This window comes from Pseudophryne corroboree, chromosome 2 (genome assembly GCF_028390025.1).
Source record: "Pseudophryne corroboree isolate aPseCor3 chromosome 2, aPseCor3.hap2, whole genome shotgun sequence".
NCBI classification, from domain to species: domain Eukaryota; kingdom Metazoa; phylum Chordata; class Amphibia; order Anura; family Myobatrachidae; genus Pseudophryne; species Pseudophryne corroboree.
The window spans coordinates 881,360,793-881,379,642 of NC_086445.1; the positions used below are offsets into that span (position 1 = coordinate 881,360,793).

The 18,850-nt window shown below is 50.4% G+C and overlaps 1 protein-coding gene across 1 annotated transcript in view; it reads right to left on the bottom strand.

Annotated features, from left to right (window-relative positions):
• LOC135051349 (solute carrier family 13 member 2-like) overlaps positions 1-18,850 on the bottom strand; it is a 257,947-nt gene that overhangs the window by 35,065 nt on the left and 204,032 nt on the right. Inside the window, exon 8 of the mRNA XM_063957395.1 lies at positions 6,454-6,554. Coding sequence (XP_063813465.1) covers positions 6,454-6,554 — 101 coding nt within the window. The remainder of the gene's footprint in view (positions 1-6,453; positions 6,555-18,850) is intronic.

Genomic DNA, 18,850 nt, shown 5'->3' on the forward strand with positions numbered 1-18,850 from the left:
CAAAGGATAGGTGTTTTTAACTGAGATCTTATTCAGGGCTCTAAAATTAATGCAAGGTCTAAGCGAGCCATCCTTTTTCTCCACAAAGAAGAAGCCTGCACTTAAAGGAGATTTTGATGGTCTAATAAATCCTTTCTCAAGGCTCTCCTTTACATAATCATTCATAGCCGCAGTTTCTGGCCCGGATAATGCATATAATCTTCCCTTTGGCAATGCGGCACCAGGAATTAACTCAATAGCACAATCATAAGGCCGATGGGGAGGCAGAATGTCCGCATTGCCTTTGGAGAAAACATCAGGAAACTCCTGGTATTCCACCGGAATGAGTTCTGGAATGATAGCTGCTACTCTGACTGGAAACGTGATACATTCCTTATCACAAAAAGTACCCCATTGTGAAATCTCCCCCGACCGCCAATCAATGGTGGGATTATGAAAGGCCAGCCAAGGGTGACCCAGAACAACTGGAACTGCTGGGCAATGTGTAAGAAAGAACTCGATTTTCTCGGAATGTAGAGCTCCTACTGTAAGTAGTACAGGGGGTGTATGGAGAGAAATAATCCCATTAGACAGCGGACTCCCATCTAAGCCATGCATGGTGACACACCTACCCAAAGGTAACTGAGGAATGCCTAAGGCCTTAGCCCAAGTTAAATCCATAAAGTTTCCTGCAGCTCCACTGTCAACAAAAGCCGACACCGAAGAACTGAGGCTGCCAAAGGAAACTTTAACTGGGACTAAAAGGGAGTTATTCGAGGAGATAAGCTGCAGACCTAGTTGAACCCCCTCACAATTCACCTGGTCAAAGCGTTTCCCGACTTGTTCGGACAATTACGAGCAAAATGTCCCTTACCCCCACAGTACAGACAAAGACCAGAATTTTGCCTTCTGGCTCTTTCTTCAGGAGACAGCCGGGAGAGACCCATCTGCATGGGCTCCTCTACGTCTTCAGGAATGGAATATACACACGGACTTGACCTTACAGGTGCTCCTTTTTCAGCCCTCCGCTCTCTGAGACGACGATCAATCTTAATAGAAAGCTCCATGAGTTTATCGAGAGTCTCAGGAGCGGGGTACTGATGGAGACTGTCTTTTATAGACTCTGATAAGCCGAGGCGAAACTGACTGCGCGGGGCTGGGTCATTCCAGCCACAGTCGTTCGACCAACGGCGAAACTCCGTACAATAAACCTCCGCAGGATTTCTACCCTGTCTGAGAGCGCGCAACTGACTTTCAGCGGACGCCTCTCTATCAGGGTCATCATACAAGAGCCCTAAAGACTCAAAAAAAGCGTCAACTGACAACAATGCCGGATTCTCTGCTCTTAAACCAAATGCCCAGGTCTGAGGATCCCCCAGGAGCAAAGAAATAATAATCCCGACCCGCTGAGATTCAGTACCCGAGGAAGTCGGTCTTAAACGAAAATAAAGCTTACAGGATTCTTTAAAATTAAAAAACTCTTTTCTATCACCAGAAAAACGGTCAGGCAAATGCATCTTTGGTTCAGCTCGCAAAAGATCTTCCTGCGACTTCACCCGAAGAGAAAGATCCTGAACCATCTGAGTAAGTTCTTGAATCTGGCTGACTAAGAGCTGACCAGGATTTGGCCCTAAACCTGTTGGATTCATGAGGCCGATAAACTCTCACAAAACTGAATGAGAAAAAATTAAACCCCGTTTAATTTTAAGTTTTGGTATGGCCGGTAATAATGTTATGATTCCAGCACTCTGGTCAGAGGAGATCTTATGGCAAGGACCGGAGCACTGGAACGGAATGCTGGGGAAGGGAGCAGGACAGGAAAATAGCCCCTGGCGCCCTAACTCTGTTGTCTCACCCGTGTTGTCAGAAATCCCCTGCGAGACTATGGTTTCTTGAGCCCTTGGCAGCCGCGTTTGAAGGGCGGATTATGTCTGCCCACCTTCGATGCCCCCCGGTCTTAATGAGAGACAAAGGGAAACCCGAGACAGGGTGATAACAAGAGGCCCTCTAACTAAACAACCAGGCCAGGGGCTAAGCAAACTCAAAACTATAATATGTGCGGAGAAACCGCCAGGGAAAAGGACAACCAAAATATCCACTTGTCCAATTCTCCTACCCGGCACCACCGAGTACCAGAGAGGACTTGTGGAAGCGGAACCCTCCGCAAATGCTCCAAACACAAAATATAAAAGGTAAAGCGGCTGAGCCGCAACACACGGCAGAGCCGCAACTCACGAACACCACTGGATATAAAACGGTGATCAGTCAGGACTCCAGGGAACCAAACGACCTCTTGGGATGAGATGACAACTCCCGAATACCGGACTTCTGAGGACTGGAATGACCGGATACAGCAGGACTGGAAACAGACTCTCAGCAAACAAAGGCAGCATGCAGGAAGCTATTACCGGCGTCTGTGAGAAGCCCTGGGAGTGTATTTAACAAGGAGTCCTCCAATCAGCTGCTAAAGGCTGATTAGAATAAATGCCGTGCAGCTGCCTTGCTGCACGGCCAGAGAGCAGGTGAATATCTTAATTTCCTAAAGCCTAGCAACGGGGAACGCGGTCCGCCAGTGGCGTCCCCGTTGCTAGGGTCCGTGCGGCTCAGCGCGCCCGGCGTCTAGCGTTGCTAGGGAGCCGGCGGCTGTACGCGCACAGCGTCTCTAGTTGCTAGGCGCCGGGCCGCGCAGACAAGCGGACCCCGGCGCCTAACAACCACTGGACTGGATTTATACGGCAGTATCACTGGACCTTTATGCCAGTACCACTGGAATTATATGGCAGTATCACTGGAATAATATGGTAGTATCACTGGACTTATACGCCAGTATCACTGGATTTATACGGCAGTACCACTGGACATATACGGCAGTATCACTGAAATTATATGGCAGTATCGCTGGACATATACGGCAGTATCACTGGACATATGACAGCAGAGGACATCACCACTGGGACTGGACTGATGCAGCACAAGATACCACCACTGAACTGATGCAGCACAACACAACACCACTGCACTGGACTTATACAGCAGCACTGGACATATGGCAGCAGAGGACACCACCACTGTGACTGGACTGATGCAGCACAATACACCACAACTGAACTGATGCAGCACAACACAGCACCACTGGACTGGACTTATACAGCAGCACTGGACATATGGCAGCAGAGGACATCACCACTGTGACTGGACTGATGCAGCACAAGACACTACCACTGTACTGATGCAGGACACTGAGGACGGAGACACGTTCTCTCGCTACACTCTCCAATGCCGGAGTGAAAATGGCAGTGACGTGTGGCTCCTTATATGGAATCCAAACCCCACGAGAATCTGACAGCGGGGTGATGACATTTTGCCTCGTTCTGGTTTCCGAGTCAGGCGGGAAAACTCAAGCCTGACTCGGATCTGGGCTTGGGTAGTGAAGTTCGGGGAGGGTTCGATTCTCAGTGAACTGAACCTGCTCATCTCTAGTTAAATATTTACCTTCTCTATGTAACTGTGACTATGTATAACTTTAATCCAAGCCTGACTGTTTCATGTAAGGGAAGCAAACTGGAGCATGCACACCAGTTTGTGGTGCAACCGCTGTCCTCCAAACTGTCTGCTGTTCTGTTTTTCTTTTAGAATAAGAGTACTGTAGGTGGCATCTTTAATAAGCAAAAACTATTCTGTGACTAGGGGTCTATTTACTAAGCCTTGGATGGAGATAAAGTCACTGGAGATAAAGTACCAGCCAATTGGCTCCTAACTACTATGCCATGGGCTGTGTTTGAAAAATTACAGTTAGGAGCCAATTGGCTGGTACTTTATCTCCAGCGACTTTATCTCCATCCAAGGCTTAGTAAATAGACCCGTATGGGCCTATTTATCATCATCCGTATCGAAGGATGCGGATGTGAGGTGATAAAATTGGCCGAATCCACATCCGCACAGATGTATCAATTATCATATGCAGAGACAGAGCTTGCGAGCAAGCTCTGTCCCTGCAATAATTGTCCACAGCATCATTGAGGTATTTTTCATGAAAAATGTCCTGCTGCGCATGCGCCAACACCGCCTACATTGCTGCTACCACCGCAGCTAGGTGGTCCCCCCGTCAGCTGTCACTTCTGGTGTGTAAAGTGAGCTGCCGTTTTGTAGCATCACTTTATTGCATTGGGGGTCAGAGCGCAGCACATGGAGGACCCGCACCAGAGTACCGATCAACGGCTCCTGGACTGGTAATTATGTTTTTTGGGGGGTTTTTACTTTTTATTTTCTTTTTACAAGTGATCAGCTTGTGTGTCCATCTGCCCACTCCAGGGGGCAGAAAAAGCTGGGCAGAAGGCAGCTTATCGCAGTGCTGCCCTGAGCTGTCGAAATTATCACAGGGCTCACTGTGATTTTTTTTCACATTTTTTATTTTAGTAAATTCGGCCCAGATCTCATTTCCCATTATAAGTATGGGGAATACGTTGTCCTTTACTACAAAAAAGTGAATTAAAAGGTTTGGAGCAGTTTTTTCACGAAAACTACTCCAAAAGTCCTTTAATACATTGAAGTGATACTAAAATAATGTGAAACGGGTGTGAAAACAAAGTTTTTCACATTATTTTAGTAAAAATAATAATAAATAGGCCTCTTAAGCTATAGAGTAGGGTATCCGGTTGATAGACAGTGTCTAGTTAGACAGTCAATAGATAGAGACCATATGTTAGACAGACATTAGGTCGACAGGGTCAAAATGTCGACATGAAAAGGGTAGACAGTACAAAAGGTCGACAAGGTCAAAAGGTTGACATGAAAATGGTCGACATAAAAAAGATTGACAAATGTTTTTTTTTTTATTTAACATGTTTTTGGACTATTTTATACCTTTCCTATCCATGTCGGCATAGAGTTGGTTATAAACTTTGTGGCGAGCGCAGCGAGCCACCGAGCCTGAAGCGTAGCGAGCCCCGCCAGGGTATGCCTTTCTACAATTGGGGGTCCCAGATGACAAAACTATCCACACAAACCACAAAAATGCAAAAAAACATAGGACCTAATTCTGAGTTGATCGCAGCAGCAAATTTGTTAGCTAATGGGCAAAACCATGGGGGTCATTCCGAGTTGTTCGCTCGCAAGTGGATTTTAGCAGATTTGCTCATGCTAAGTCGCTGCCTACTGGGAGTGAATCTTAGCATCTTAAAATTGCGAACGATGTATTCGCAATATTGCGAATACACACCTCGTAGCAGTTTCTGAGTAGCTCCAGACTTATTCGGCATCTGCGATCATTTCACTGCTTGTCGTTCCTGGTTTGACGTCACAAACACACCCAGCGTTCGCCCAGACACTCCCCCGTTTCTCCGGCCACTCCTGCGTTTTTTCCGGAAACGGTAGCGTTTTTTCCCACACGCCCATAAAACGGCCTGTTTCCGCCCAGTAACACCCATTTCCTGTCAATCACATTACGATCGCCAGAACGATGAAAATGCCGTGAGTAAAATTCCTAAGTGCATAGCAAATTTACTTGGCGCAGTCGCAGTGCGGACATTGCGCATGCGCATTAAGCGGAAAATCGCTGCGATGCGAAGATTTTTACCGAGCGAACAACTCGGAATGACCCCCCATGTGCCCTGCAGGGGGACAGAGATATAACATGTGCAGAGAGAGTTAGATTGGGTGGGGTGTATTCAAACTGAAATCTAAATTGCAGTGTAAAAATAAAGCAGCCAGTATTTACTCTGCACAGAGACAAAATAACCCACCCAAATCTAACTCTCTCTGCACATGTTATATCTGCCCCCCCCCCCCCCGCAGTGCACATGGTTTTGCCCAATTGCTTACAAACTTGGTGCTGCGATCAACTCAGAATTACCCCCATAGTGTCTACCTTTTTTATGTCGACCATTTTAATGTTGACCTTTTGACCTGTCGACCTTTTGACCCTGTCGACCTTTCATACTGGCTACCTTTTTCATGTCGACCTTTTGACCCTGTCGACCTTTTGACCCTGTCAACCTAATGTCTGTCTGACATATGGTGTCTATCTATTGACTGTCTAACTAGACACTGTCTATCTTTTATACCACACGCATAGGAGTAGAAATGCACTTTTACATTTATCATCCACAGGGCCAGATTAACATTGGGGAAAATGAAACTGCAGCGTCAGGCCTCCACATAGATATAGGCCTATCATCATGACAGCATGATTATGACCAGCCGCCCAGCTGGCACCATGACCAGTCATAAATCATATGTATACTATTAATTAACAAAATGATGCAATTTTTTTAGTTGTACATTTTGGGCATCTTTGGGAAAGATAGTGAAGGGGTAGCGCACACCCACCTGGCACTGGCCCCACTCACACAGCACTGGTCACAGTATCTCTACTTCTCACATTAGGCCCCTGAGCATTATCAGCCCCAGGCCCATGTAGCCCTCAATCCGGCCCTGATCATACATTACAGCTGCTAAAACTAAAGACACTCTTACCTGTCTGCTCGGGGTCTTTGGGCTTACATGAGGGAAATTCAGAAGGGAATAGAAATAGCACGATGGCTATAAATACAGCAACTGTGGCATCTGTAACATACCTGAAAAATAGAAATAAATTAAGGTAATGTTTTCTCTGCTTAGAAACAGTAAACATAAGTATAAGCAGACATATTGTTTACTTCATCAGACGTATGCAGATAAGGCTGCGTCCATACAGATAAGGCATTATCTTCTTGTCTGGTGTGCCTAGGCAATTTATATATCACCTCCAGGGGTTGATTAAGAGTTGCATACAAGTCCACTTTGTGGACGGACCCTGTGGTTTTTAAGTAACTCTATCTGCATTGGAGCCTGCATACGCAACTTTGAGCAACTGTGGCAATTTAGGGGGTAATTCCGAGTTGATCGTAGCTGTGCTAAATTTAGCACTGGTACTATCATCTTCCCTGACATGCTGGGGGACGCCCCGCATGTCAGTCTGCCCCCCCTCCCCCACACCGCACAAATACAAAAGCATCGCACAGCGGCGATGCTTTTGTATTTGTGGAGTAACTCCCGGCCAGCGCAGCTCCTGCGGCTGGCCGGGAGTTGATCGTCGCTGCCACTGGCCGCAGCAGCAGCGTGAGACGTCACACAGTTGCCGCCGCCCGCCCCCCCAACAGTCCGGCCATGCCTGCGTTGGCCGGACCGCACCCCCTAAATGGCTTAACGCCGCCATCCAGCCCACTCAGGCATAGGCGATCGCTACTGAACGACGGCCTTCGGCCGTCCCGCATGCGCCAGCGCACTGCGGCACCGGAGCATGTGCAATTCTGACCCGATCGCTGCGCTGCGATAAACTGCAGCAAGCAATCGGGTCGGAATGACCCCCTTAGAGCGTATGCAAGTGGAAATTTGGCTGAGTGGGTGTAACTGGGTGGCAATGGACATTCACATGCAGGATAAATGTTATGATCGTGAGTTGTAGATGTGTAAATGTAGAGATGTGCCCTGTAGGCACATCAGCGGTGCTGACTATGGGCAGCGCTTGGGCAGCTTGTCTGCCCCCAGCGCCTGTCAGTGCGTGGCGGCGGGTGTCTGGTGCAGGGATCGGATGTTTCCCTGCACCAGGCTGTCGGTGGCGGGTAGCGGCGCGGCGGCGCTTTAAACTTGGCGCCGCTCGGACCGCCAATGAGAAGCGCCACTGGAGGCTGTTTGAATCTGGCGCCGTCCGCGAGCCAATCACGGCTCGCGGGGCGCCAGCCAATCGGAGAGGGGCGCGGCGAGCCAATCGGCGCTCGCCGCGTCATAGGCCCCGCCCCCAGCGTCTGACGTCAGACGCCGGGCGAGAGCCTGAAGTTAAGTCCGCGCGCAGGAGCGCGAAGAGGAGAGACGCGGGACGGAAGCAGACGACAGAGGGCGCGCGGAAGAGCGCTGAAGAGCTCGGGCGGCCACGGAAAAGGCCAGAAGACTCCAGCCCTGGGAAAGAAGATGTCCAGCGGCGGCTGGACGCGGCGAGGCGACGGCGGCGCCGCTGGCCAGGACGGGCCAGCGGCCGAAGAGTGAAAAGGAGCGCCGGAGAGGTCACCAGGGGTGGAAAGGAATAGAGCTGACGAAGCTCCCCCCCGGTGCCTCCCCCACGGGGTCAGGTAGGCCCTTGTCAGGCGCCCTGTACCCCCTCACCTCCCTAGACCACCGGGTGTTCGGGCATTAGGCCCGTGGTCACGTGCGGGCAATAGGTCCGAGCGCAGTTAGGAGTGCGGGGGTCATTGACTGTCACGGGGGTTTGGGCATTAGGCCCAAGCCACCCCCTCTCCGGCACAGTAGGCGGGCACTAGGCCCGAGGGACAAAAGCAGGCAATAGGCCTGGGGGACAAATAGAGGGCATTAGGCCCTAGTGTATTTTGGGCAGTAGGTACATATAAGGTGACCCTGGGCACAAGGCCAGGTCACCCAACGGGCAACAAGTTAGGCGGGCGCTAGGCCCGTGGGCGGAATCAGGCCTCTGGCCTGTGTGCAGCTAGGGGGCGCTAGGCCCAGTGAATAAGACCCCCGAGGTGAATAAAGGTGGCACTGGGCGCTAGGCCCAGGCCACCCTGAGGTATTTAGGCAGGCCTGGGGCCCACATAAGGGAAGGTACAGGAGGTGGGTAGGCCGTGCGGCGCCCACCCCCTTTCCAGCGGGAGGGATTTAAAGGGACAGCACCGTGTGATCTTGTATTCCGATATTGTGGTGTATGTAGTTACCGTGCAGGGCAAAGTGTATGCGTTGTTTAAGTTGTGCATAGTTGTGTTGCACCACCCACACGAGCTAGTTTGAGGGCTCTGTTTATGTAGCTAGTGTAGCGGACGCACACTAGGGTAGTTCTTGGCCCTGCACGGCTGTTTTTCTTTGCCTCCTTACAGGGACCTGTAAGTGGAGAAGATTGGAGTGCAAGACTTGTGACGGTGAGTAGCATCCGTGTACGTTTGTCCCTTGTTTGTCCCCGAGCGCCGGAGTCGGGATTGCTCACTAGCGTGAGAATCCTTTTCATCACACTACGCGCGAGAGCGCGAGTGTGTGAAAGCTGGGTGGCTGGGGCTTTGTGCCAGTGATGACCTTTCACCCAACCGGTGAAGGTCGCGGTCACCCCTGGGGTATCCCCTTTTCCAGTGGAAGAAGGGTCGATACCCCCTTTAAGGTAAACTATTCTCTCCTCAGCTCGGTCGTCGGTCAGCTCCGAGAGGGAATCGCCGTGTCCGGATCCGATTGAAGATTGCCAGGTCCGTTGAAGGTTCCGGTACCTGAAGGTGAGAGAGAGCGGCGCCTGGTGAGTACCGAGACTACACCTGCACGGCAGCAGGCACCACCACACGCGCAGCCGCACCTCTTACATTTTGGCGTAGTCGGCAGGATCAAGGATACCGGATCACGGACACGATGTGGAACGCCACCAAGAAGACCTCCCTGCGGACGGCTCCGGAACAGACTCACCCCCGGACGTGTGCGGACCAGAGCGACTGGGTGACGGTGTCTGGGGCAGACCTCCTGAAGATGGTGCAGCGGTCGGTCCAGCGTGAAAAGGAAGAGAGCCGGGAGAAGGGGCGCAAGAAGGCCGCTGTGACGCCCTGCAAGAAATGTCGGCAAACAGGGCACTTTGCAGACAAGTGTACTTGGCGAGAGACGTCCCCAAAGAAGGTGGTCCAGGAAGCGGACCGAAGACGTCGGAAGGGCCAAGCGAAGAAGGAGTCCTGGTGTTTGCTCTGCGGAAACTACGGGCATGAGCATAACAGTTGTCCCTGGGACGAAGAGTTGAGCCAAGACGAGGTTGATTCCTGGTGTGAAAGCTGTGGAGATCCCCAACATCGGCTCCTGGAATGTCCATGGACTGAAGACAGGACGGACTACGAGGCCACGGTGAAGCAGATGACGGAGTCTCGTCAGCAGCTTTGGGACCGGGTGGCTGCAGAGCCTGTGTGTGCGCTCTGCGAGGCGAGAGGACATGCGCTTCCCGATTGTCCGTGGAATGAAGACCGGATGATTGCGGATGGTCGCGCCCAGAGATGGGAGGAGGAAACCAGGGAAATGGAGCGGAAGACCCTGCTTGAAGGTAGTTCGCAGGTGCCCATTTCCTCTGAGCCGGAACCAACGGGTGAAGATTCCCCAGTGAAGGAGGTGGACCAGGAACCCGTCTTGGAGAAGGTGGCAGTGGCCCTCCCTTGTTGGAAGTGTCGGCGACCAGGACATGCGGCCAGTGAGTGCCACTGGGAAGATGCCGCGGACCTACTCTGTCCCAAGAAAGTGACCCCAGTAAGGCAGAATCCTTTCCCGCATAAGGCGGAGGTGGATGACTGGGAGGTGAAGAGACCACGCGGCGAAGAAAAGCGTGAAGACCCAGTGACTGAGACATCTGGAATCTCCCCGCGATGGAACCGTCCACGACCAGGACGTGCGGAACAGATGTGTCCTGGGTACCTAGAGATGCCAGCGGAAGCGAAGGAGTACTCTGAGGAAGTAACGATGCCAGCGGAAGCGAAGAAGTACGCTGAGGAAGCAGAGGTGCAAGCGGAAGCGAAGAAGTACGCTGAGGAGGAAAGTAATACCCCAGTCCAGATATCGGAGGAGGACTCGGACTACGGAGAGCTGTCCGCCGACGAATCCCTCCAAGAACAGATGGAGGACGACTCTGGCATCGGAAGCGCCGACGAGAGTGACTGGCAGGATCAGGTGGAGTCGTGCTCCCAGTTGAATGCCCTCCGTGAAAAGGAGGAGATGGTCCTGGAGCAAGAAGACCTGCCGGAAGTGCCGAAATGGACGGACGTACGGGGAGAGGATCGAGATGCCGTGGGAGGACCCGTTCCAGAGGAAGACATGGGACCTTTGGAGATGCCCCACGAGGAGATGCGACAGATGGTGGTTGTTGCCCGGGAGGAAACGGATGCCCCGGAGGATTCCACTGTTGGGTGGTGGTCGGTACCACCCCCTGAAGACAGGGACGATGCCACAGACGATCTGAAAGGTCAAGAGTGGGTGACTGTTGTCCCCGTGGAGGAAGATTCCCCTTGGTGGCCAACGTCGAGCGACCGCGAGGAGATGGCACTCCCCCAGAGGATCCGCCGATGGAGGTCAGGAGGTAAGAAGAGGAACCCGGAGGTGGAAGGATGTGGGGTCACAGCCCGTCCGGGCTGGGCCCTCGAACACAACCTCGCCGGAGTGATCTCGGAATTTCCTGACCCGCGGACAAGGGACATAGTGGAGACCTTTGTAGGGACTACAAAGGAAAAAGGGGGGGGAAATGTAGAGATGTGCCCTGTAGGCACATCAGCGGTGCTGACTGTGGGCAGCGCTTGGGCAGCTTGTCTGCCCCCAGCGCCTGTCAGTGCGTGGCGGCGGGTGTCTGGTGCAGGGATCGGATGTTTCCCTGCACCAGGCTGTCGGCGGCGGGTAGCAGCGCGGCGGCGCTTTAAACTTTGCGCCGCTCGGACCGCCAATGAGAAGCGCCGTTGGAGGCTGTTTGAATCTGGCGCCGTCCGCGAGCCAATCACGGCTCGCGGGGCGCCAGCCAATCGGAGAGGGGCGCGGCGAGCCAATCGGCGCTCGCCGCGTCATAGGCCCCGCCCCCAGCGTCTGACGTCAGACGCCGGGCGGGAGCCTGAAGTTAAGTCCGCGCGCAGGAGCGCGAAGAGGAGAGACGCGGGACGGAAGCCGTCGACGGAGGGCGCGCGGAAGAGCGCCGAAGAGCTCGGGCGGCCACGGAAAAGGCCAAAAGACTCCAGCCCTGGGAAAGAAGATGTCCAGCGGCGGCTGGACGCGGCGAGGCGACGGCGGTGCCGCTGGCCAGGACGGGCCAGCGGCCGAAGAGTGAAAAGGAGCGCCGGAGAGGTCACCAGGGGTGGAAAGGAAGAGAGCTGACGAAGCTCCCCCCCGGTGCCTCCCCACCGGGTCAGGTAGGCCCTTGTCAGGCGCCCCTGTACCCCCTCACCTCCCTAGACCACCGGGTGTTCGGGCATTAGGCCCGTGGTCACGTGCGGGCAATAGGCCCGAGCGCAGTTAGGAGTGCGGGGGTCATTGACTGTCACGGGGGTTTGGGCATTAGGCCCAAGCCACCCCCTCTCCGGCACAGTAGGCGGGCACTAGGCCCGAGAGACAAAAGCAGGCAATAGGCCTGGGGGACAAATAGAGGGCATTAGGCCCTAGTGTATTTTGGGCAGTAGGTACATATAAGGTGACCCTGGGCACAAGGCCCAGGTCACCCAACGGGCAACAAGTTAGGCAGGCGCTAGGCCCGTGGGCGGAATCAGGCCTCCGGCCTGTGTGCAGCTAGAGGGCGCTAGGCCCAGTGAATAAGACCCCCGAGGTGAATAAAGGTGGCACTGGGCGCTAGGCATTGAGGTATTTAGGCAGGCCTGGGGCCCACATAAGGGAAGGTACAGGAGGTGGGTAGGCCGTGCGGCGCCCACCCCCTTTCCAGCGGGAGGGATTTAAAGGGACAGCACCGTGTGATCTTGTATTCCGATATTGTGGTGTATGTAGTTACCGTGCAGGGCAAAGTGTATGCGTTGTTTAAGTTGTGCATAGTTGTGTTGCACCACCCACACGAGCTAGTTTGAGGGCTCTGTTTATGTAGCTAGTGTAGCGGACGCACACTAGGGTAGTTCTTGGCCCTGCACGGCTGTTTCTCTTTGTTTCCTTACAGGGACCTGTAAGTGGAGAAGATCGGAGTGCAAGACTTGTGACGGTGAGTAGCATCCGTGTACGTTTGTCCCTTGTCTGTCCCCGAGCGCCGGAGTCGGGATTGCTCACGGACGTGAGAATCCTTTTCATCACACTACGTGCGAGAGCGCGAGTGTGTGAAAGCTGGGTGGCTGAGGCTTTGTGCCAGTGATGACCTTTCACCCAACCGGTGAAGGTCGCGGTCACCCCTGGGGTATCCCCTTTTCCAGTGGAAGAAGGGTCGATACCCCCTTTAAGGTAAACTATTCTCTCCTCAGCTCGGTCGTCGGTCAGCTCCGAGAGGGAATCGCCGTGTCCGGATCCGATTGAAGATTGCCAGGTCCGTTGAAGGTTCCGGTACCTGAAGGTGAGAGAGAGCGGCGCCTGGTGAGTACCGAGACTACACCTGCACGGCAGCAGGCACCACCACACGCGCAGCCGCACCTCTTACATAAACAGAAGTGCTTGCTATTCAGAGGTGAAATGCTTGACCTTCTCATCCCGACTGGATGTTCTACTGTTGTCACCATCTTAGCTTGCCAACTACAGTCGTTTTTAGATCACAATATCAAAAGAAGCACTCTAGACCCCACGCTGTTCGCTTGGGCTCAGTGGACCCTAGTTGTATACTCCTGCAACTTACAGTAGTAATGGATAGTTCCTGTATATGCCTTTTATGCTTTTGTGTTCCATGGTACACTTGTTCCTATCATTGCTGAACATTTTCACAAATGATACAATTTTTTTAATTTTTTCCTGTTTAGCATGCACTCATTTTTTTCTTATCTATGCTCATTGTCATATTACTGTAATTGGTATTTTCTTTGTCTTTTTTAGATGAGGTGAGGTTGGTACCGGCATCGGTGAGGTACACTGGCGTATCTATAATGGGTGCAGTGTGTGGGGTGCACATGGGCCCCTGAGTCCAGAGGGGGCCCCCACCGCACACACTTCCCCCATTTTTTTAATACTTACCCCTCCGGAGTCCCGCGTCGATGTCAGCAGTGCTCTGGAATCATCATAATAATGGCACATCGGACATTTTTACAGTGTTCTGCGCATGCCCTCTAGTGCTCAGACTCTCCAGCACTGCCAGCAGATAGGAGGGGTCCCGAACGGAGGAGGCAGCATATGGGCCTCTTCCTCTCTTAAAGTGCCCCTGGTGGAGTAGTAGGTTACATGTACTGACCACCAGGCCGGCTTTGTTCGCTATCTGTGTTTATTTTTATATACTGTACATGTTTTGCCACACCAGAGCCAGTTGCTTTCTCCCTACCCTTTCTTTCTTTACCCTGAATGCCAATGCGTGGGTATGTGCTTCTGGTTCAGTTATGGGCCCGTCGGTAACTGGCTGTGCCCGTAAACGTCCCTCTCCTTGATCTATGTACCCTTCACAGTGGCAAACACAGGATCTGTAGAGCAGGGTTTCCAAATGCTTGATTTTAGAGCAAGTGTGGACAGCACATGAAGGGGGCATACTTAGCTCTTGTACAGTGTACATAATATTTCAGGCACATATGTGGCCATTGATGACAAGAAGCCATTAGGTGTGATAGTAGGGAGAGCATGCCTAAGCTGAATGTTTTATTTTTTGGATGTGGGCATCATTCCACAATCTAAGCACCCTGCACTTTGCAGGGTTTCTGGGCAACTAGAACACCCCCTGCATTTGCCTATGCTCCGCATGAGATTGTAAAGATCCTTACTATTCATGGAAAGGAGCTAAATACCCCTGAGAATACTCCTCTCAATCCATGCTTAGAATGAGCAGCCGTGAGCTTGCTGTGAGCCGTGAGCCATGATGCTGTGAGCTTCTGGAAGCAATGGCTGCTGGGAGCTGTAGTTTATTTACAGTTTCACTTTGTACAGTGAAGTACGGTACTGTACACCAGTGCCAGTGAAGAGAGGGTACGAAGTGGCTGCAGCTTTTTGCCGGGCGTCACTGCAGGCGAGGCACTACCCGGGGGAACATACAGGTATTTGTGTATATATATCACTGGATATGCTGTGGTAACAAGTGTGCTCTTTATCTGTGAGTGCCGCACCTCCGGCTGTGTATATAGTCCTCTGCTGAACTGCTGCCACAAGTCGATGCTGATGTGGGCAGATGGCCTCATCGGTTTGTGGTGTTGTTCCCGCAAGGCTTGGTGTGGTTGGCCTTGGTGAGTCAGATGGGCAAGGAAGGTGGCAGTTGGCTATTCCTTGCCTGTTGGGCAGTTGGCCCTGGTTCTTACAGTTAATGTTAAGTGTTTGCTTACACTAGGCCTTTCTTATCCTGTCACCATACTTTAGTTAGCTTAAACTTAAATAGTTAGTTTAAACCCTTTCAATAAAAAGCTGACCCCATTTCACTGCAATTACAGTGGTCCATGTATTTATTTATTTAGATAAGGGACGAAACTAGGAGTTTTGTCACCCAGGGCGAGACGTTAACTCCCCTCCCCCCATATTCAGCAGTGATATTTATTTGGGCTACAGATCAAAAAATTAAATAACCCATACATTGATACATAAAATCACACACCTAAACACATACATGCACACATACATACATACATACATACATACATATGTATAAATACATATGGGTTGGGGCTGTTTCACTGATGGTCAGCATCACGACACTGGGATCCCGGTTGTAAAATGGAGGCGGCAGGAGGGGCGGTGAGCACAACAACGGTTCTATTCCCACGCCACAGGTTCTATTCCCAATCTATGGGTGTCGTGGACACCCACGAGTGGGCATAGTCCCTGTTTGTCGGCATGCCGACTGTCGGGATGTTCAGAGGACGGTATGTAGGTGCCGGTATTGTGACCAGCGGTCTCCTGACCGTCGGTCACATAACTACATCCCATACATATATAGTGACACGTATACATACAGTGACACATGAGCACACATACAGCATACCCTCCAACATTTTACACATAAAAATTGGTACAAATTAGAAAAGGGGGCATGGCCACGGGTAAAGGGGAGTGGCCACGTCCCTTTTCCTATACTTTTAATGGAAGTTTGGAGAGCCAAAAATCGTTACAGACCATTAAAAAAAGGTACTGTACCTGCCAAAAAGGTACAGTTGGAGGGTACGATATAGATATGTAGTCACACACCTATTCATATACAGTCACACGCAAGCACACATTCATACACACATATATAGTAGTCACACACACATACAGTGCCCCTTCCCTGAGACATACTCACTATTTAGGCTGTGATGCTGCTCTCTTTCCCTCTTCTCTCCCATGTTACTGGCTGGCTGGCATGGCACTGTGTACAGTGCCGTTTAGCCCCGCCCCCTTTTCGGACCTCAGGATGCTTTTTTTCCAGTGCAGCAGTGCACTGCAATGATTAAATGCACTGGCGGGGAGGTAGGGGATGGGGTAACTTGTCCCCTGTGCCCACTCTTAATCCTGCTCTGCTGATCACATGCTGCAAAGATGAAACTGAATGTAAACTACAGCCAGAGCCGGCCCTACCCAATATGATGCCCTAGGCAAGATTTTGGCTGGTGCCCCCCAGCACCAAAGCTAGTTCCACATCTGACCCTGCACCCCTTTCCCAGCACCATCACCCCTCACCTATACCAGTCCTTATTTTGGTTTTCCTACCCCTTGTAATTTAAATAAGAACAGTGTGCACATTCGGCGCACAGCCCAAAAAGGTATGTGTTCTTGCTGGGAAGGGGCATGGCCACACAGTAGTACCCCCAATTCAAATTATGCCACACAGTACTGCAACTTTGTTCACAATTTATCATGCGATAGTGTCCCTTATTCACATTACATCACACAGTAATACCACTTTACCTTATATACGTTGCTCCTCACAGTAGTGCCCCTCTTTCACATAACATCATACTGAATTGCTCCTTATTCACATTACACCACACCATATTGCTCTTTATTCTAATTACACCAGACCATATTGCTCCTTATTTACATTACACCATACCATATTGCTTTTTATTCACATTAGACCACACAGTAGTGCCCTTTCTATACACATTTGCTGCACATTATTAATGCATTGTACACATGAAACGCATAATGACCCTTACACATATGCTGAACACTATTGCACAACCAGATTTAACATAAAGAATGTGTGGGACTCAAACGAATACAGGCGCTATAGTGTTAACGTAATTGATACTTTACAATACGTTCCTCAATGTTCTTCTTTGACGGAACCTTCCTTTCACTCGTGTAGATGTCACCATGAAAAGAAAGGATTATATAAATGTGTGACAAAGTCTTTAACAGTCCATAAATGTCTTTTATTAACTGAACGTATCAGACAGTGAAGGACGTGATTATTTCACCAAAGAGGCGTACCCCAACTCACTTTTCCAAAGAAAAGATTACACTCATAAAGGTATCTTTCATCCACCACTGTGTTAGACAGAATCACTCTCACGGTCACATCCTTTTGCACGGGAAGAAGATGGGCATACCTCACTCACAATAAAGGAGGCTGCTTCAAACACATCAAGGTTTCTTTTGCTGATAGTTCTTTCTTCTTCCTAAGCAAAATGTCCTTCCCTCTCGTATGGGTATTACCGTGAAAAAAAAAAATATATATGTGTAAAATCGTTTTCACCTGTACAACACTTATCCAAACTGTAGGTTTGTGTGATTATATAATAGAAAATTCTCTAACAGTCCATAGAGTGTCTTTTGTTTCTGGACTTATCAGACAGTGAAGAACGTGGTTATTTCACCAAAAAGGCGTACCCCAACTCACTTTTCCAAAGAAAAGGTTAAATTCATAAAGGTATCTTTAATCCACCACTTTGCTCTCACGGTAAACCCTTTTACACGAGAAAGATAGGCATACCTCACTCACTATAAAGGAGGCTGCTTCAAACGTATAAAGGTTTCTTTCGCTGCTGATACCTTCTTCCTTCTAAGTAGAATGTCTCTCCCTCTCATGTGGGTATTGCCGTAAAAAAAGGAATATATATATATTAGAGATGAGCGGGTTCGGTTTCTTTGAATCCGAACCCGCACGAACTTCACTTTTTTTTTCACGGGTCCGAGCGACTCGGATCTTCCCGCCTTGCTCGGTTAACCCGAGCGCGCCCGAACGTCATCATGACGCTGTCGGATTCTCGCGAGACTCGGATTCTATATAAGGAGCCGCGCGTCGCCGCCATTTTCACACGTGCATTGAGATTGATAGGGAGAGGACGTGGCTGGCGTCCTCTCCATTAGAATAGATTAGAAGAGAGAGAGAGAGAGAGAGAGATTGTGCAGACAGAGTTTACCACAGTGACCAGTGCAGTTGTTGTTAAGTTAACTTTTATTTAATATATCCGTTCTCTGCTATATCCGTTCTCTGCCTGAAAAAAACGATACACAGCAGTCACACAGTGTGACTCAGTCTGTGTGCACTCAGCTCAGCCCAGTGTGCTGCACATCAATGTATAAAAGCTTATAATAATTGTGGGGGAGACTGGGGAGCACTGCAGGTTGTTATAGCAGGAGCCAGGAGTACATAATATTATATTAATTTAAAATTAAACAGTGCACACTTTTGCTGCAGGAGTGCCACTGCCAGTGTGACTAGTGGTGACCAGTGCCTGACCACCAGTATAGTAGTATATTGTTGTATACTATCTCTTTATCAACCAGTCTATATTAGCAGCAGACACAGTACAGTGCGGTAGTTCACGGCTGTGGCTACCTCTGTGTCGGCAGTCGGCACTCGGCAGGCAGTCCGTCCATCCATAATTGTATAATTATATACCACCTAACCGTGGTATTTTTTTTTCTTTCTTTATACCGTCGTCATAGTCATACTAGTTGTTACGAGTATACTACTATCTCTTTATCAACCAGTGTACAGTGCGGTAGTTCACGGCTGTGGCTACCTCTGTGTAGGCAGTCGGCAGGCAGTCCGTCCATCCATAATTGTATTATTATAATATATACCACCTAACCGTGGTTTTTTTTTCATTCTTTATACCGTCATAGTGTCATACTAGTTGTTACGAGTATACTACTATCTCTTTATCAACCAGTGTACAGTGCGGTAGTTCACGGCTGTGGCTACCTCTGTGTCGGCAGTCGGCAGGCAGTCCGTCCATCCATAATTGTATTATAATATATACCACCTAACCGTGGTTTTTTTTTCATTCTTTATACCGTCATAGTGTCATACTAGTTGTTACGAGTATACTACTATCTCTTTATCAACCAGTGTACAGTGCGGTAG